This window comes from Cherax quadricarinatus, chromosome 67 (genome assembly GCF_038502225.1).
Source record: "Cherax quadricarinatus isolate ZL_2023a chromosome 67, ASM3850222v1, whole genome shotgun sequence".
Lineage (NCBI taxonomy): Eukaryota > Metazoa > Arthropoda > Malacostraca > Decapoda > Parastacidae > Cherax > Cherax quadricarinatus.
The window spans coordinates 21705645-21728172 of NC_091358.1; the positions used below are offsets into that span (position 1 = coordinate 21705645).

At 43.3% G+C, this 22528-nt stretch overlaps 1 protein-coding gene across 1 annotated transcript in view; it reads right to left on the reverse strand.

Annotated features, from left to right (window-relative positions):
* The window catches only part of LOC128699562 (uncharacterized), a gene marked incomplete at its 3' end in the record, with an annotated part of 109202 nt that overhangs the window by 46038 nt on the left and 40636 nt on the right, over positions 1–22528 (reverse strand). Inside the window, 3 exon segments of the mRNA XM_070099443.1 lie at positions 2409–2540; positions 3348–3539; positions 8836–8886. Coding sequence (XP_069955544.1) covers positions 2409–2540; positions 3348–3539; positions 8836–8886 — 375 coding nt within the window.

Here is a 22528-nt window from a genome sequence, read left to right on the forward strand (position 1 = left end):
GAACCCTGTGTATTGTGAACCCTGTGTATTGTGAACCCTGTGTTTTATGAACACTGTGTACTATGAACCCTGTGTATTATAAACCCTGTGTATTGTGAACCCTGTGTATTGTGAACCCTGTGTACTGTGAACCCTGTGTATTGTGAACCCTGTGTATTATGAACCCTGTGTATTATGAACCCTGTGTATTGTGAACCCTGTGTATTGTGAACCCTGTGTATTGTGAACCCTGTGTATTATGAACCCTGTGTATTAAGAGCCCTGTGTATTGTGAACCCTGTGTATTATGAACCCTGTGTATTGTGAACCCTGTGTATTGTGAACCCTGTGTATTATGAACCCTGTGTATTATGAACCCTGTGTATTGTGAACCCTGTGTATTGTGAACCCTGTGTATTATGAACCCTGTGTATTGTGAACCCTGTGTATTGTGAACCCTGTGTATTATGAACCCTGTGTATTGTGAACCCTGTGTATTGTGAACCCTGTGTATTGTGAACCCTGTGTATTATGAACCCTGTGTATTGTGAACCCTGTGTATTATGAACCCTGTGTATTGTGAACCCTGTGTATTATGAACCCTGTGTATTGTGAACCCTGTGTATTGTGAACCCTGTGTATTATGAACCCTGTGTATTGTGAACCCTGTGTATTGTGAACCCTGTGTATTATGAACCCTGTGTATTGTGAACCCTGTGTATTGTGAACCCTGTGTATTGTGAACCCTGTGTATTATGAACTCTGTGTATTGTGAATTCTGTGTATTATGAACCCTATGTACTGTGAACCCTGTGTATTATGAATCCTGTGTATTGTGAACCCTGTGTATTGTGAACCCCGTGTATTATGAACTCTGTGTATTGTGAACCCTGTGTATTATGAACCCTGTGTATTGTAAACCCAGTGTATTATGAACCCTGTGTATTGTGAACCCTGTGTATTATGAACCCTGTGTATTGTGAACCCTGTGTATTATAAACCCTGTGTATTATGAACCCTGTGCATTATGGACCCTGTGTATTATGAACCCTGTGTATTATGTACCCTGTGTATTATGAACCCTGTGTATTATGGACCCTGTGTATTATGAACCCTGTGTATTATGAACCCTGTGTATTATGGACCCTGTGTATTATGAACCCTGTGTATTATGAACCCTGTGTATTATGAACCCTGTGTATTATGAACCCTGTGTTTTATGAACCCTGTGTGTTATGGACCCTGTGTATTATGAACCCTGTGTATTATGGACCCTGTGTATTATGAACCCTGTGCATTGTGAACCTTGTATATTGTGAACCCTGTGTATTATGAACTCTGTGTATTATGAACCCTGTGTATTATGAACTCTTGCGTATTATGAACCCTGTGTATTATGAACCCTGTGTATTATGAACCCTGTGTATTGTAAACCCTGTGTATTATGAACCCTGTGTATTGTGAACCCTGTGTATAATAAACCCTGTGTATTGTGAACCCTACGTACTGTGAAACCTTGTATATAGTGAACCCTTGTGTATAGTGAACACTGCATACTTTGAACCCTTGTGTATAGTGAACCCTGTTTACCTGGAGACCTGGAGAGAGTTTCGGGGGTCAACGCCCCCGCGGCCCGGTCTGTGACCAGGCCTCCTGGTGGATCAGCCCCTGATCAACCAGGCTGTTGCTGCTGGCTGCACGCAAACCAACGTACGAGCCACAGCCCGGCTAATCAGGAACTGACTTTAGGTGCTTGTCCAGTGCCAGCTTGAAGACTGCCAGGGGTCTGTTGGTAATCCCCCTTATGTGTGCTGGGAGGCAGTTGAACAATCTCGGGCCCCTGACACTTATTGTATGGTCTCTTAACGTGCTAGTGACACCCCTGCTTTTCATTGGGGGGATGGTGCATCGTCTGCCAAGTCTTTTGCTTTCGTTGTGAGTGATTTTCGTGTGCAAGTTCGGTACTAGTCCCTCTAGGATTTTCCAGGTGTATATAATCATGTATCTCTCCCTCCTGCGTTCCAGGGAATACAGGTTTAGAAACCTCAAGCGCTCCCAGTAATTGAGGTGTTTTATCTCCGTTATGCACGCCGTGAAAGTTCTCTGTACATTTTCTAGGTCGGCAATTTCACCTGCCTTGAAAGGTGCTGTTAGTGTGCAGCAATATTCCAGCCTAGATAGAACAAGTGACCTGAAGAGTGTCATCATGGGTTTGGCCTCCCTAGTTTTGAAGGTTCTCATTATCCATCCTGTCATTTTTCTAGCAGATGCGATTGATACAATGTTATGGTCCTTGTTATGGTCCTGTGTATAGTAAGTTAATATCTAAGCTATCCTTGATGAAATAGAGAGTTAGAGAGTTTAAGAGTTAGAGAGTGAGAGTGAGAGAGAGAGAGTGAGAGAGTGAGAGAAACGGTGGGTATACTGACCTCGGTCTGGTAGACTTGGGTATGGGCATCAACGCCCCTGGGAGTGATGAAAGACATGGGTGCCATGGGCACGTCCTGACTCCACGTATCTGGGGTCTGAGCTTCTGTCTGTACCTCTGGAGGGCGTTCCAGCTGTGGAGAGAGCCGGTTGTGGTTAGTAGATGGTAGTAGTGGTGGTGGTAGACGTGCTGGTAGTTGGCATACACTTGATCCAGTGCCTCGTATCAGAGCACAAGAGACCTTTACATTGACTCAAAACAGACCTGAATGCCAAGGAACTGTGCGACCCCCTACGGGTTTAGTATTAGGTCTTATTGGTTACTGGTCAGAGTAACACATATATCACGCCATGATTACTATAGTGCCCTAGGACATGTATCATGGTGGCCATGATTACTATAGTCCACTAAGACATATATCATGGTGGCCATGATCACTATAGTCCACCAGGACATGTATCATGGTGGCCATGATCACTATAGTCCACTAGGACATGTATCATGGTGGCCATGATCACTATAGTCCACCAGGACATGTATCATGGTGGCCATGATCACTATAGTCCACTAGGACATGTATCATGATGGCCATGATCACTATAGTCCACTAGGACATGTATCATTGTGGCCATGATCACTGTAGTGCACTAGGACATGTATCATGGTGGCCATGATCACTGTAGTGCACTAGGACATATATCATGGTGGCCATGATCACCGCAGTGTACTAACATATATCATGGTGGCCATGATCACAATAGTGCACGAGGACATATATTATGGTGGCCATGATCACTGCAGTGCACTAACATATATCATGGTGGCCATGATCACTACGGTGCACTAGGACATATATCATGGTGGCCATGATCACTATAGTGCAATAACATATATCATGGTGGCCATGATCACTATAGTCCACCACAAGACATTAACTTACTGGTTCGTAATAATTATCAGTCTGCACATAGACATGGGATCTCTGGAAGCTCCTGTGGCTACCACCATGAGAGGAGTATAGTGAGGACATGCCAGGATGCTCTCTCCTGTGTCTGACTCTAGCCTCCAGCTTCTCTCGGAACTCTTGTCTTCTCTGATGGTGATGCTGCATCTCTGGCTCCATCATCTCGTGCTGTGGGCAGATGAATCATGATTAGTGATGCTGATGTTAGTGATGATTGTGTTAGTGGTGATGGTGTTAGTGATGATGGTGTTAGTGATGATGGTGTTAGTGATGATGGTGCTAGTGGTGATGGTGCTAGTGATTAGATTTTGCCACCGAAGTGGCTAGTTTATTGCGCATCCCATATCCATCCTGTGGAGGGTAGCACAAGAGCATATGGATACACAAAAGGCCCAGAAACTAGGCCCCAAAGGAGTTAACAGGTGTACATCTGGATTTATATCTACAGTTCACTTATCTGTTACAAGCAAATTTAGAAAATTTGCTTAGTTGTGAACGGGTTTATTGGTAATGCTGGTAGCGGGGAGTAAATGATACGTCTTCGGAGGCTTCTTTCTTTATTTGCAATGTAGTGGTGGGTGCACAGGCTTGTGTGTTGTGCCCATGGCCCAAGTGGCCATGCCCACGAGAGGGAACTATTAGGCCTTGTGTCTTCCTGCTAGGCCGCTGTGTGAGTGTGTGGGACCAGCTTCCCACAGACCTGGACAGGCCCAGAGAGCAGCACTTGAGTGGCGCGAAATATGAACTAAGCTGGCAGACAGTACAGTCTGTCTACATTCGCTCGGCCACCTACCGTGCATCGTCCCGATGCGACAATACTGGTGGTAAAAAAAAACTCGGTCTCTCTCTCGTAGAAACAGGGCACAGAACACAAAATAAAGAACATATACATATGGACATGGAAAACAAAAACTTCCTACAGGGAGGGAAGAAAAAAACATGTGGGGTGTGCTAAACTTCGTGGTCACAGGCAGTGAGCATCGAAGGGCATCACTGCACGCCTTCCTGCGTCTGGACAGATACTTCAACACAGGAGACATCACTGCGGCTGAGCTGTGACGTAACAGGGTATGGTCTCCTCTGGAATGGTGAAGCAGTCATCGTAGGAGCCGCTGCAGGTTTTCACTCAACCTCGGGCACGACATGCTGGTGCCCTCGAGTGAAGCATCAACAAAACTCGGCAACTGGGCAGGACTTCTGGCAAGCAACTCAGGAGGACACTTCTCGACTGGTACTGTCGCTGGGCTGTCACTGCCGGCGAGCGTGGAGCGAGTCGTGGCAGAGACAACTGGGCAAAACATCTGGGAGTCGTAACATCATACACCAGACTGCAGTGAGCGAACTAGCAGTCAAAGTGACATCTTCTTTGTGCAGGCTGCTCACTGAAGCTTGTGGCACAAGGCTGACACAGCGCCTGCCAACAGGGCTAACTGCGGCTTGACGAGTGTCATTCTCTCGGCAGTTGGAGTTATAGCAGAGGTTAATCTAAGCATCCCCAGACTTGTTTCTCTACATATAACTGCACTCTGAAGGTCCGGAGGTGAAGTGAAACAAATCTCGATGGGAATCATAGCAGGTACGATTCTGCAGAACATCACGAGCGACGAGCATAAGAGCTTTCTGTACAAGGGGGCTTGGGCTCAGAGCTGACTGATAACAGCTGTCAAATGCACTGGTCACACTGGGTGACTAACACAGTGGTGCTACTCAGGTCTGGCCACAGACCTCACTTGACACACACAAACTACATGCACCCTCAGTACATGCGGTACAACATGGCTTAAACTAGCAAATGATGATTTTCTGTGCACAAAACTGACACTAAGCCATACACTAACATGTGAGAACACTGACTGAGAGGAATTAATTAACACACGACATATATCTTCTCTCAATCTTCTCGACAATACTGAAATAATTACTAGAACACTCGATGTGACATCATGTGATGTCGGAAGGTGACGTCAGCAGCACTGTGACGTCAGCAGACATCTCGAGGTGATGTGGGCAGCAGACCACAGCATGAGGCCTGGGACATCTGGCTCGGTAACTCACGTGGTTTATAGATCCACGTGACATTGCCCACACCCCACGTGGCACCGTGATCCACGTGGTGTCGTGATCTATGTGGCATGCTGATCCACATGGCTTGCTGATCCACGTGGCTTGCTGATCCACGTGGCTTGCTGATCTACATGGCTTGCTGATCCACATGGCTTGTTGGTGCACGTCGCTTTGAGTGGCCTCGGGCACTCGGATACACAGCTCTGGCAATGAATTCACATGAAAAGCAGCAGAAAGCACAGCAGAGGGAGTGATGGCGTGGTGGTGTATGGTAGTGTGGTGGCGAGGAGCGTGGGTGAGTGTATGGCGAGGGAGGATCTGGCCACTTCCTCCTCTCAAACCCACAACACGACGAAATGCACACTGGACGCAGAAATCACCAAAAAACTCACCTCTGGCTTGCTGAAACAGCTGTGTTGAGCTGAACAACAACAGCAACATACAAGTGACACTGAACACGTGACTTGAGAAACAGTGTGGGACGCTGTAGCGTGGGGTCACTGGGACGCCACTTACAATTCTCGAAGAAATTCGGCAAATTTCGGCTGGATCCTGCTTGTACCTGTGTCTGGATGCTCAAATTTGCAGACACGACATCAGGATAACTCGTTGAGAGACGGATGCTTCTTGTATAGGGTGATAAAGTGAAGATGACTTCATCCCTTCCTCTCTCCCGGCAAACAACTGCTGTGACCACCGCTTCCCATCATTTATAAGGAGATTATGTATTTGGTGTACTGAAAGTGGGTGTGTGAATGATAGACGTCTTCGGAGGCTTCTTTGTTTATTTGTAATGTCGTGGTGGGTACACAGGCTTGTGTGTTGTGCTCATGGCCCAGGAGGCCATGCCCACGAGAGGGAACTAGTAGGCCTTGTGTCTTCCTACTAGGCCGCTGTGTGAGTGAGAGTGTGTGGGACCAGCTTCCCACAGACCAGGAGAGGCCCAGAGGGCAGCACTTAAGTGGCGCAAAATATGAACTAAGCTGGTAGACAGTACAGGCTGTCTACATAGTATATCTGGTATCTTATTTTCATTAATAATATACCTTAACATGTCACATAGGTTATTATATTGTCTATCTCTGTATTCCTCAATAAGTGGACAATTAAGCACATAGTGTTCAAGAAAGTGACCATATGCCTGATCACATAATTTACATTTAGTTTGATCATCATCTGTGTGTCTCCCAAACTGCCAGAAGTACTTGTAACCAAGCCTAAGCCTGGCCACTACAACATCAGTCAGTACTTGTAACAAAGCCTAAGTCTGGCCACTACAACATCAGTCAGTACTTGTAACCAAGCCTAAGCCTGGTCACTACATCATCAGTCAGTACTTGTAACAAAGCCTAATCCTGGCCACTACAACATCAGTCAGTGCTTGTAACCAAGCCTAAGCCTGGCCACTACAACATCAGTCAGTACTTGTAACCAAGCCTAAGACTGGCCACTACAACATCAGTCAGTACTTATAACCAAGCCTAAGCCTGGCAACTACAACATCAGTCAGTACTTGTAACCAAGCCTAAGCCAGGCCACTACAACATCAGTCAGTACTTGTAACCAAGCTTAAGCCTGGCCACTGCAACATCAGTCAATGTTCACATTGCAAGTTGCTCCATAAACATACTTATCATAGTGGGTTATAGATCTACTCAGGCTTCTAACTGCATTCCTATAACTATCATTTTCATTATTTACTTCTCTCCTAATATTATTCCTAATGCTTGACACAGTTATACCAAAGTTATATTCTACATTCTCCTTCTGGGTACTCTTCTTGGCTAACATATCAACTTTATCATAAAGGAGTAATCCAACGTGTGTGATGGGATCTATAGCAAGTGTGCATTAATTCCTTCTTCCCTGATTTTTGAGTATCTATACCTGGCTTCTCCAATGAGCATGTTGTTGGAGTCATTATATGAGTCAAGAGCCTTCAATGATGACATAGAATCAGTAATGATAACAGAGTCAAGCTCAGTGTCATAAGTTAGCTTTAGAGCCATTAGGATTGCAAACAATTCAGTTTGCAGTAAATTCTTATGCCTAATTCAACAAGTTTATTATGGTTCTTAACAAGGGAGGTGGCAACAAGAGCAGATGCAGCCCTGCCAGAAGACTCCTGTTTAGATCCATCAGTGTATATAACTTGTGATAACTTATTACTACCAGCTAGGTGAGAAATTTCTTCTTGAGCAGTTGCTCTAACAAGAGATTTTAGGAAGGGATTACTAGCAATGAGCTTCTTGGGAGGGACTTGTAGGTATGTGATATTAAATGAACACATCTTCCATGGAGGGGTGAAATGCTCTTGTTGCCTACAGTGATGCAGTTCATGCAGGTTATAAAACTGAATACAATTGCACGTTTTCACAATCCATTGAGATCTGTGTGTATTTACTTCTAGACACTTATTAAGGTTCATTGTGACAGTGTATGGTTCATTTCTCAACATTCTAATACCGAGTACAGTGTTAATCTCAACAATCCTACCACTGATACTAGAAATACCAAGCTCCTTCCTCACGTTAAGAACTTTTGTAGATCTGGGACAGCCAAGAATAATCCTGAGACCTTTATTTTGCATTAACTCCAAGGGTCGGAGAGAACTTTCTCTAGCTAATATCAACATGGGAGCAGCATAATCAATTAAGGACCTAACATAGGCTATGTACATCGTTCTCACAATTCTCACATTAGCACCATAGTTGGGGTTGTAGCCAGCAACAGCTTTGAGAGCATTTAGCCTATCTTTGCATTTCTTATTTAGTTGTGGTATAGTGGATGTGTTAAAGGGTACATCTACACCAAGATATCTGTAAGTTTTAACGTAGCTAATGTTTTCACCCTGCAAATAGATGGGTGGGGGATGTCGTTTGCTTGTTAAAATCTTTGTTTTAGAAGAAGATATTATGAGGCCTAGTCGATTACAAATTGCTTGAACTTCATTAAGAATGGTATTCATCTTCTTATGCCCTGTTGTATGGATCATGATGTCATCAGCATAGCTTATAGTTATATGTTTAGGTGAGGCAGGCAGAGCATTTAGGAGAGCATTAATCAGAATATTAAATAGCATGGGACTGAGAACTCCTCCTTGCGGTGTACCTAGGGATATTTCTTTAGACTCGCTTCTAAAGCCTTGGTAGAGGACAGAGGATACTCTGTTTGACAGGTATCCTATTATCCAGCAGAGGAAGCTACCACCAATATTCATTTTGGCTAGATCATGTAGTATGACTGTTCTGTTTGCGATACCAAATACAGAATTTAGATCAAGAAATGTGGTAAAACTAGCAGAGGTGTGTGCTAGGTTAACCAACTAGCAGTGTGCTAGGTTAACCAACTAGCAGGGTGTTAGGTTAACTAGCATGTAGAGTGTGTTAGGTTAACTCACTTGTTCCAGGGAGCGAGCATTGGTGAAGTAAGGATTCCACTTTGGAAGGTCCTGTAGTGGGAGTAGACACCACCTCCACCGTCAGTGGTGGCAGCAGTAACAACAACAGCAGCAGCAACAGCAGGAGTACCAGGAGCAGCAGCAGCAGCAGCAGTATAATAAAGCAAGGAATAGAAAACAAAGGGAGAGTAAGAAAGTTATTACAAGAATAATACAGAGAAGAGGAGGTAAGAATTATTTTAATTATATATATATATATATATATATATATATATATATATATATATATATATATATATATATATATATATATATATATATATATATATATATATATATATAAACCATCCTCTGCAACTTCTCAGAATCTCCCAAAAGCACAGTGTCATCAGCAAAGAGCAACTGTGACAACTCCCATTCTGTGTTATATTCTTTATCTTTTAACTCCACACCTCTTGCCAACACCTGAGCATTCACTTCTCTTACAACTCCATCTATAAATATATTGAATAACCATGGTGACATCACACATCCTTGTCTAAGACCTACTTTTACTGGGAAATAATCTCCCTCTCTCCTACATACTCTAACCTGAGCCTCACTATCCTCGTAAAAACTCTTCACTACTGTCAGTAACCTATCATTTATTCTATACACTTGCAACATCCACCACATTGCTCCCCTTATCCACCCTATCATTTGCCTTTTTCAAATCCATGAATGCAACGAGAACTTCTTTAAACTTATCTAAATCTTGTTCACTTATATGCTCAGTATAAACACCTGGTCTACACACCCCCTACCTTTCCTAAAGCCTCCTTGTTCATCTGCTATCCTATTCTTAATTCTTTCAATAATAACTCAACCATACACTGTACCAGGTATACTCAACAGACTTATTCCACTATAATTCTTACATTCTCTTTTTTCTCCTTTGCCTTTATACAAAGGAACTATGCATGCTTTCTGCCAATCCCTAGGTACCTTACCCTATTCCATACATTATTAAATAATAGCACCAGCCACTCCAGAACTATATCCCCACCTGCTTTTAACATTTCTATCTTTATCTCATCAATCCCAGCTGCTTTACCCTCTTTCATTCTACCCACTGCCTCGCACACCTCCCTCACACTCACTCCTACAAGATGTTATACTTCCCTGACCAATGCACGAAATCACAGCTTCCCTATCTTCATCAATACTTAACAGTTCCTGATATCTGGAGAGAGCATTACCTGGAGAGAGCATTACCTGGAGAGAGTTCCAGGGGTCAACATCCCCGCGGCCCGGTCTGTGACCAGGCGTCATGGTGGATCAGGGCCTGATCAACCAGGCTGTTACTGCTGGATTCATGCAATCCAATGTATGAACCACAGCCCGGCTGGTGAGGTACTGACTTTAGGTGCCTGTCCGGTGCCTGTTCTAATAACTCTCCTCATCTTTTAACTGTCAAATCAATTAATTCCTTAGGCTTTCTTAACCTATTACTCTCACTCCAAATTTTTTTAACAGCATCTCACCCACTTGCTCATTTGCTCTCTTTTCACACTTCCTTACCACTCTCTCAACCTCTCTTTTTCTCTCCATATACTCTTCCCTCCTTGTATCACTTCTACTTTGTAAAAACTTCTCATATACTTACTACTCTCTTTACATCATTCCACCAATCGCTCTTCTTCCCTCCCACACCCACTTTCTTGTAACCACAAACTTCTGCTGAACACTCTAACACGACATTATTAAACTTACCCCATATATCTTCTACCTCATTGCCTATACTCTCACTAGCCCATCTATCCTCCAATAGTTGTATAAATCTTACCCTAACTACCTCCTCCTTTAGTTTATAAACCTTCACTTCTCTCTTACTTGCTGCTTCTGTTCTCCTTGTATCCCATCTACCTTTTACTCTCAGTGTAGCTACAACTAGAAAGTGATCTGATATATCTGTGGTCCCTCTATAAACATGTACATCCTGAAGTCTACTCAACAGTCTTTTATCTTTCAATACGTAGTTCAACAAACTACTGTCATTACGAGTTATATTAGAGCTTCGACAATCACCACCACAACTACCATCACCACAACTACCACCACAACCACCACCATCACCACCACAGCTACCACCATCACCAGCACAACTACCATCACCAATACAACTAATACCACCATAACTACCAACATCACCATCACAACTACCATCACCACCACAACTACCACCACCACCACAACTACCACCACCATAACTACCACCATCACCACCACAACTACCATCACCACCACAACCACCACCACAATAACTACCACCATCACCACCACAACTACCACCACCATAACTACCACCATCACCACCACAACTACCACCACAATAACTACCACCATCACCACCACAACTACCACCACCATAAATACCACCATCACCACGACAACTACCACCACAATAACTACCACCACAACTACCACCACCATAACTACCACCACAACAACTACCACCATCACCACCACAACTACCACCAACACCACCACAACTACCACCATCACGACAACTACCACCACAACCACCGCCATCACTACCACAACAACCATCACCACCACAACTACCACCATCACCACCACAACTACCATCACCACCACAACTACCACCACCACCACAACTACCACCATCACAACTACCATCACCACCACAACTACCACCACCATAACTACCACCATCACCACCACAACTACCACCACAATAACTACCACCATCACCACCACAACTACCACCACCATAACTACCACCACAACTACCACCACAATAACTACCACCATCACCACCACAACTACCACCAACACCACCACAACTACCACCATCACCACAACTACCACCACAACCACCACCATCACTACCACAACAACCATCACCACCACAACTACCACCATCACCACCACAACTACCATCAGCTCCACAACTACCACCACCACCACAACTACCACCATCACAACTACCATCACCACCACAATTACCATCACCACCACAACAACTACCACCATCACCACCACAATTACCATCACAATAACTACCACCATCACCACCACAACTAGCACCACCATAACTACCACCACCACCACAACTACCACCACAATAACTACCACCATCACCATCACAACTACCACCAACACCACCACAACTACCACCATCACCACAACTACCACCACCACCACAACCACCACCATCACTACCGCAACAACCACCATCACCAGCAAAACTACCACCATCACCACCACAACTACTATCACCACCACAACTACTATCACCACCACAATTACCATCACAACCACAACTACCACCATCACCACAGCTACCAACATCACCACCAAAACTACCACCACCATAGCTACCACAAGAACCACCATCACCAGCACAACTACCCCCATCACCAACACAACTACCATCACCACCACAACTACCACCATCACAACAGCTTCGACCATCACCACCACAACTACCACCACCATAATTACCATCACAACAACTACCACCATCTCCAAAGCAACTACCACAACCACCAAAACTGCAACCATCTCCACAACTACCACAATCACCAAAACTACCACCATCACTACCACAACTACCACTACAATTACCACTACCACAACTACCATCACCATCACAACTACCACCATCACCACTACCACCATCACCACAACTACCACCACCACCACAACTAGCACCACCACAACTACCACCACTACCACAACTACCATCACCACCACAACCACCATCACCACAACTACCACTCCCACAACAACTTCCATCACCACCACAACCACCATCACCACAACTACCACTCCCACAACAACTTCCATCACCACCACAACCACCATCACCACAACTACCACCCCCACAACAACTTCCATCACCACCACAACCACCATCACCACAACTACCACCCTCACAACAACTACCATCACCAGCACAACCACCATCACCACAACTACCACCCCCACAACAACTACCATCACCACCACAACCACCATCACCACAACTACCACCCCCACACACCACAACTACCACACCCACAACAACTTCCATCACCACCACAACCACCATCACCGCAACTACCACCCCCACAACAACTTCCATCACCACCACAACCACCATCACCACAACTACCACCCCCACAACAACTTCCATCACCACCACAACCACCATCACCGCAACTACCACCCCCACAACAACTTCCATCACCACCACAACCACCATCACCACAACTACCACCCCCACAACAACTTCCATCACCACCACAACCACCATCACCACAACTACCACCCTCACAACAACTTCCATCACCACCACAACCACCATCACCACAACTACCACCCTCACAACAACTTCCATCACCACCACAACCACCATCACCACAACTACCACCCCCACAACAACTTCCATCACCACCACAACCACCATCACCACAACTACCACCCTCACAACAACTACCATCACCACCACAACCACCATCACCACAACTACCACAACTACCACCATTACACGAACCAAAGGTTCAGTGAAGAACATGAGTAATGGAGAACTTAAGTACAGATAATTAACCTGGTAATTGCCAGGGATAATTATCCTAATTCAGGAAGGCATTAATTACCATCACTTATCCACCACCACCACCACTGGTTAATGACCGACAACTGGTTAATGATCCCCCTTTAGTTAATGATCCACACTGGTTAATGATCCACCACTGGTTAATGACCCACCACTGGTTAATGATCCACACTGGTTAATGATCCCCCTTTAGTTAATGATCCACACTGGTTAATGATCCATTACTGGTTAATGATCCCCCTTTAGTTAATGATCCACACTGGTTAATGATACACCACTGGTTAATGATCCCCCTTTAGTTAATGATCCACACTGGTTAATGATCCATTACTGATTAATGATCCCCCTTTAGTTAATGATCCACACTGGTTAATGATCCACCACTGGTTAATGATCCACACTGGTTAATGATACACCACTGGTTAATGATCCACCACTGGTTAATGATCCACACTGGTTAATGATACACCACTGGTTAATGATCCACCACTGGTTAATGATCCCCCTTTAGTTAATGATCCACACTGGTTAATGATCCACCACTGGTTAATGATCCCCCTTTAGTTAATGATCCACACTGGTTAATGATACACCACTGGTTAATGATCCACCACTGGTTAATGATCCACCACTGGCTAATGATCCACACTGGTTAATGATCCTCCAATGGTTGATCCACCATTGGTTGATCCACCACTGGTTAATGATCCACCACTGGTTAATGATCGACCACTGGTTAATGACCGACCACTGGTTAATGATCCTCCACTGGTTAATGATCACACTGGTTAATGATCCGCCACTGGTTGATGATCCACCATTGGATAGTGGTCTACAACTGGTTAATGATCCACCACTGGTTAATGATCCACACTATTTAATGATCCTCCAATGGTTGATCCACCATTGGTTGATCCACCACTGGTTAATGATCAACCACTGGTTAATGATCGACCACTGGTTAATGACCGACCACTGGTTAATGATCCTCCTCTGGTTAATGATCCGCCACTGGTTGATGATCCACCATTGGATAATGGCCTACAACTGGTTAATGATACACCACTGGTTAATGATCCACCACTGGTGAATGATCCACCACTGGTTAATGATCCACACTGCTTAATGATCCACACTGGTTAATGATCCACCATTGGTTCATGATCCACACTGGTTAATGATCCTCAATTGGTTAATGATCCACCACTGGTTAATGATCCACCAATGGTCAATGATCCACCACTGGTTAATGATCCACCTTGGTTAATGATCCACCACTGGTTAATGAACCACCATTCGTTAATGATCCACCAGTGGTTAGTGATCCACTACGGGTTGATGATCCACCATTGGTTCATGATCCACACTGGTTAATGATCCTCCACTGGTTAATGATCCACCAATGGTCAATGATCCACCACTGGTTAATGATTCACCACTGGTTAATGATCCACCAATGGTCAATGATCCACCACTTGTTAATGATCTACCACTGCTCAATGATCCACCATTCGTTAATGATCCACCACTGGTTAATGATCCACCCTGGTTAATGATCCACCACTGGCTAATGATCCACCACTGGTTAATGATCCACCACTGGTTATTGATCCACCAATGGTTAATGATCCACCACTGGTTAATAATCCACACTGGTTAATGATTCACACTAATTAATGATCCACACTGGTTAATGATCCACCATTGGTGAATGATCCACCACTGGTTAATAATCCACACTGGTTAATGATCCACAACTGGTTAATGATCCACCACTGGATAATGATCCACCATTGGTTAATGATCAAAAACTGGTTAATGACCCACACTGGTTAATGATCACACTGGTTAATGATCCACCATTGGTTAATGATCTACCATTGGTTAATGATGCACCACTGGTTAATGATCCTCACTGCTTAATGATCCACCACTGGTTAATGATCCACCACTGGCTAATGATCCAAACTGGTTAATGATCACACTGGTTAATGATCCACCACTGGTTAATGACCCACCACTGGTTAATGATCCAGAACTGGTTAATGATCCAGAACTGGTTAATGATCCACACTGGTTAATGATCACACTGTTTAATGATCCACCACTAGTTAATGATCCAACACTGGTTAATAATCCAACAATGGTCAATGATCCACCACTGGTTAATGATCCACAACTGGTTAATGATCCACCACTGGTTAATGATCCACCATTCGTTAATGATCCAGCACTGGTTAATGATCCACCATCGGTTAATGATCCACCACTAGTTAATGATCCATCACTGCTTAATGATCCACACTGGTTAATGATCCACCACTGGTTAATGATCCACACTGGTTAATGATCCACCACTGGTTATTGACCCACCACTGGTTAATGATCCACCATTGGTTAATGATCCACAACTGGTTAATGATCCACACTGGTTAATGATCACACTGGTTAATGATCCACCACTGGTTAATGACCCACCATTAGTTAATGATCCACCACTGGTTAACGATCAACACTGGTTAATGATCACACTGGTTAATGACCCACCATTGGTTAATGATCCACCATTGGTTAATGATCCACCAGTGGTTATTGATCCACACTGGTTAATGATCACACTGGATAATGATCCACCACTGGTTAGTGATCCGTCACTGGTTAATGATCCGCCACTGGTTAATGAATCACACTGGTTAATGATCACACTGGTTAATGATCCACCACTGGTTAATGATCCACACTGGTTAATGATCACACTGGTTAATGATCCACCACTGGTTAATGATCCACCACTGGTTAATGATCCACCACTGGTCAATGATCCACTACTGGTTAATGATCCACCACTGGTTAGTGATCCATCATTCGTTAATGATCCACAACAGGTTAATGATCCACCATTCGTTAATGATCCACCATTGGTTAGTGATCTACCACTGGTTAATGATCCACCCTGGTTAATGATCCACCACTGGTTAATGATCCACCATTCGTTAATGATCCACCACAGGTTAATGATACACCACCACTGGTTAATGATCCACCACTGGTTAATGATCGACACTGGTTAATGATCGACACTGGTTAATGATCGACACTGGTTAATGATCGACACTGGTTAATGATCCACCACTGGTAATGATCACAGTGGTTAATGATGCACCACTGGTTAATGATCCACCATTCGTTAATGATCCACCACTTGTTAATGATCCACCACTGGTTAATGATTGACACTGGTTAATGATCGACACTGTTTAATGATCGACACTGGTTAATGATCCACCACTGGTTAATGATCACAGTGGTTAATGATCCACCACTTGTTAATGATCCACCCTGGTTAATGATCCACCACTGGTTAATGATCCACCATTCGTTAATGATCCACCACTTAATGTTAATGATCCACCATTCGTTAATGATCCACCACAGGTTAATGATCCACCATTCGTTAATGAGTCACACTGGTAATGATTAACACTGGTTAATGAGCCACATTGGTTAATGATCCTCACTGTTAATGATCCACAATGGTTACTGATCACTCTGGTTAATGATCCACACTGGTTAATGATCCACACTGGTTAATGATCCACACTGGTTAATGAGCCACACTGGTTAATGTGCACACTGGTTAATGATCCACACTGGTAAATGATCCACACTGGTTAATGATCCATACCGGTTATTGAGCCACACTGGTTAATGAGCCACACTAGTTAATGATCCACCACAGGTTAATGATCCACCATTCGTTAATGATCCACCACTGCTTAATGATCCACCACTGGTTAATGATCGACACTGGTTAATGATCGACACTGGTTAATGATCGACATTGGTTAATGATCCATACCGGTTAATGATCCACACTGGTTAATGATCCACCATTCGCCACACTTGTTAATGATCCATGGTTACACTGGTTAATGATCCACACTGGTTAATGATCCACACTGGTTAATGATCCACCACTTGTTAATGATCCACCACTGGTTAATGATTGACACTGGTTTAAGATCCACACTGGTTAATGAGCCTCACTGGTTAATGAGCCACACTGGTTAATGATCCACACTGGTTAATGAGCCACACTGGTAAATGATCCACACTGTTAATGATCCACACTGATTAATAATTCACAATGGTTACAGATCACACTGGTTAATGATCCATACTGGTTAATGATCCACACTGGTTAATGGTCCACACTGGTTAATGAGCCACACTAGTTAATGATCCATACTGGTTAACGATCCTCACTGGTTAATGACCCACACTGGTTAAAGATTCACACTGGTTAATGATCCACACTGGTTAATGATCCACACTGGTTAATGATCCACACCGGTTAATGATCCACACTGGTTAATGTGCCACACTAGTTAATGATCCATACTGGTTAATGATCCACACTGGTTAATGATTCACACTGGTTAATGATCACACTGGTTAATGATCCACACTGGTTAATGATCCACACTGGTTAATGTTCCACACAGGTTAATGATCACCCTGGTGAATGATCCACATTGGTTAATGATCCACACTTTTTAATGTGCACACTGGTTAATGATCCACACTGGTTAATGATCCACACTGGTTAATGATCCATACCGGTTAATGATCCACACTGGTTAATGAGCCACACTAGTTAATGATCCATACTGGTTAATAATCCACACTGGTTATTGATCCACACTGGTTGAAGATTCACACTGGTTAATGATCCACACTGGTTAATGATCCGCACTGGTTGATGATAACACTGGTTAATGATCCACACAGTTTAATGATCACACTGGTTAATGATCCACACTGGTTAATGGTCCACCACTGGTTAATGATCCATCATTCGTTAATGATCCACCACACGTTAATGATCCACCATTCGTTTATGATCCACGACTGGTTAATGATCCACCACTGGTTAATGATCCACCCTGGTTAATGATCCACCACTGGTTAATGATCCACCATTCGTTAATGATCCAGCACAGGTTAATGATCCACCATTCGTTAATGATCCACCACTGGTTAATGATCCACCACTGGTTAATGATCGACACTGGTTAATGATCGACTCTGGTTAATGATCCACCACTGGTTAATGATCACAGTGGTTAATGATGCACCACTGGTTAATGATCCACCATTCGTTAATGATCCACCACTTGTTAATGATCCACCACTGGTTAATGATTGACACTGGTTAATGATCCACCATTCGTTAATGATCCAGCACTGGTTAATGATCCACCATTCGTTAATGATCCACCACTTGTTAATGATCCACCACTGGTTAATGACTGACACTGGTTAATGATCGACTCTATTTAATGATCGACACTGGTTAATGATCCACCACTGGTTAATGATCAACACTGGTTAATGATCGACTCTGGTTAATGATCCACCACTGGTTAATGATCACAGTGGTTAATGATCCACCACTGGTTAATGATCCACCATTCGTTAATGATCCACAACTTGTTAATGATCCACCACCGGTTAATGATTGACACTGGTTAATGATCCACCATTCGTTAATGATCCACCACTGGTTAATGATCCACCATTCGTTAATGATCCACCACTTGTTAATGATCCACCACTGGTTAATGATTGACACTGGTTAATGATCGACACTGGTTAATGATCCACCACTGGTTAATGATCACAGTGGTTAATGATCCACCACTTGTTAATGATCCACCACTGGTTAATGATTGACACTGGTTAAAGATCCACACTGGTTAATGAGCCTCACTGGTTAATGAGCCACACTGGTTAATGATCCACACTGGTTAATGAGCCACACTGGTTAATGATCCACACTGTTAATGATCCACACTGATTAATGATCCACAATGGTTCCTGATCACACTGGTTAATGATCCACACTGGTTAATGATCCACACTGGGTAATGGTCCACACTGGTTAATGAGCCATTCTGGTTAATGATCACACTGGTTAATGATCCACACTGGTTATTGAATCACATTGGGTAATGGTCCACACTGGTTAATGATCCACCATTCGTTAATGATCCACCACACGTTAATGATCCACCATTCGTTAATGATCCACCACTGGTTAATGATAACCGCTGGTTAATGATGCACCATGTTTAATGATCCACCACTGGTTAATGAGCCACCATTCGTTAATGATCCACCACAGGTTAATGATCCACCATTCGTTAATGATCCACCATTGGTTAATGATCCACCACTGGTTAATGATCGACACTGGATAATGATCGACACTGGTTAATGATCCACCACTGGTTAATGATCACAGTGGTTAATGATGCACCACTGGTTAATGATCCACCATTCGTTAATGATCCACCACTGGTTAATGATCCACCATTCATTAATGATCCACCACTTGTTAATGATCCACCACTGGTTAATGATTGACACTGGTTAAAGATCCACACTGGTTAATGAGCCTCACTGGTTAATGAGCCACACTGGTTAATGATCCACACTGGTTAATGAGCCACACTGGTTAATGATCCACACTGGTTAATGAGCCACACTGGTTAATGATCCACACTGGTTAATGAGCCACACTGGTTAATGATCCACACTGGTTAATGATCCACACTGGTTAATGAGCCACACTGGTTAATGATCCACACTGGTTAATGATCCACACTGGTTAATGAGCCACACTGGTTAATGATCCACACTGGATAATGGTCCACACTGGTTAATGAGGCATACTGGTTAATGTGCACACTGATTAATGATCCACACTGGTTAATGATCCACACTGGTTAATGATCCACACCGGTTTATGATCCACACTGGTTAATGAGCCACACTAGTTAATGATCCATACTGGTTAATGATCCACACTGGTTAATGATCCACACTGGTTAAAGATTCACACTGGTTAATGATCCACACTGGTTAATGATCCACACTGGTTAATGATCACACTGGTTAATGATCCACACTGGTTAATGATCCACACTGGTTAATGTTCCACACAGGTTAATGATCCACACTGGTTAACGATCCACACTGTTTAATGATCCACACTGGCTAATGATCCACACTGGTTAATGATCCACATTGGTTAAAGATCCACACTGGTTAGTGATCCACACTTGTTAATGATCCACACTGGTTAATGATCCATACTGGTTAATGATCACACTTATTAATGATTCACACTTGTTAATGATCCACACTGGATAATGATCCACACTGGCTAATTAGCCACACTGGTTAATGATCCACACTGGTTAATGATCACACTTGTTAATGATCCACACTGGTTAATGATCTACCACAGGTTATTAATCCACACAGGTTAATGATCCACACTGGTTAATTATTCATACTGATTAATGATCCACATTGGTTAATGATTCACACTGGTTAATGATCCACACTGGTTAATGATCCACACTGGTTAATGATCCACACAGGTTAATGATCCACACTGGTTAATGATTCACACTGGTTAATGATCCACACTGGTTAATGATCCACACTGGTTAATGATCTACCACAGGTTATTGATCCACACAGGTTAATGATCCACACTGGTTAATGAGCCACACTGGTTAATGATCCACATTGGTTAATGATCCACACAGGTTAATGATCCACCACTTGTTAATGAACCGCACTGGATAATGATCGCACTGGTTAAAGATCCACACTGGTTAATGATCCACACTGGTTAACGATCCACACGGATTTCTGATCCACTTTGGTTAATGATCAACTCTGGTTAATGATCCACCACTGATTAATTATCCACATTGGTTAATGAGCCAAAATGGTTAATGACCCACACTAGTTAATGATCAACACTGGTTAATGAGCCACACTGGTTAATGATCCACACTGGTTAATGAGCCACAATGGTTAATGTGCCACACTGGTTAATGATCCACACTGGTTAATGATCCACACTGGTTAATGATCCACCACTGGTTAATGATCGACACTGGTTAATGATCGACACTGGTTAATGATCGACACTGGTTAATGATCCACCACTGGTTAATGATCACAGTGGTTAATGATGCACCACTGGTTAATGATCCACCATTCGTTAATGATCCACCACTGGTTAATGATCCACCATTCGTTAATGATCCACCACTTGTTAATGATCCACCACTGGTTAATGATTGACAATATTTAATGATCGACACTGGTTAATGATCCACCACTGGTTAATGATCCACCACTTGTTAATGATCCACCACTGGTTAATGATTAACACTGGTTAAAGATAGACACTGGTTAATGATTAACACTGGTTAATGATTAACACTGGTTAAAGATAGACACTGGTTAATGAGCCACACTGGTTAATGATCCACACTGGTTAATGAGCCACACTGGTTAATGATCCACACTGGTTAATGATCCACACTGGTTAATGATCCACACTGGTTAATGATCCACACTGGTTAATGATCCACACTGTTAATGATCCACACTGATTAATGATCCACAATGGCTACTGATCACACTGGTTAATGATCCACACTGGTTAATGATCCACACTGGTTAATGGTCCACACTGGTTTATGAGCCACACTGGTTAATGTGCACACTGGTTAATGATCCACACTGGTTAATGTTCCAAACAGGTTAATGATCACACTGGTTAATGATCCACACTGGTTAATGATCCACACAGGTTAATGAACCACACTGGTTAATGAGCCACACTGGTTAATGACCCACACTGGTTAATGATCCACACTGGTTAATGAGCCACACTGGTTAATGATCCACACTGGTTAATGATCTACCACAGGTTATTGATCCACACAGGTTAATGATCCACTCTGGTTAATGATCACACTTGTTAATGATCCACACTGGTTAATGATTTACCACAGGTTATTGATCCACACAGGTTAATGATCCACACTGGTTAATGATTCATACTGATTAATGATCCACACTGGTTAATGATCCACATTGGTTAATGATCCACACAGGTTAATGATCCACCACTTGTTAATGAGCCGCACTGCTTGATGATCCACTCTGGTTAATGATCCACCACTTGTTAATGATTCACACTGGTTAATGATCCAC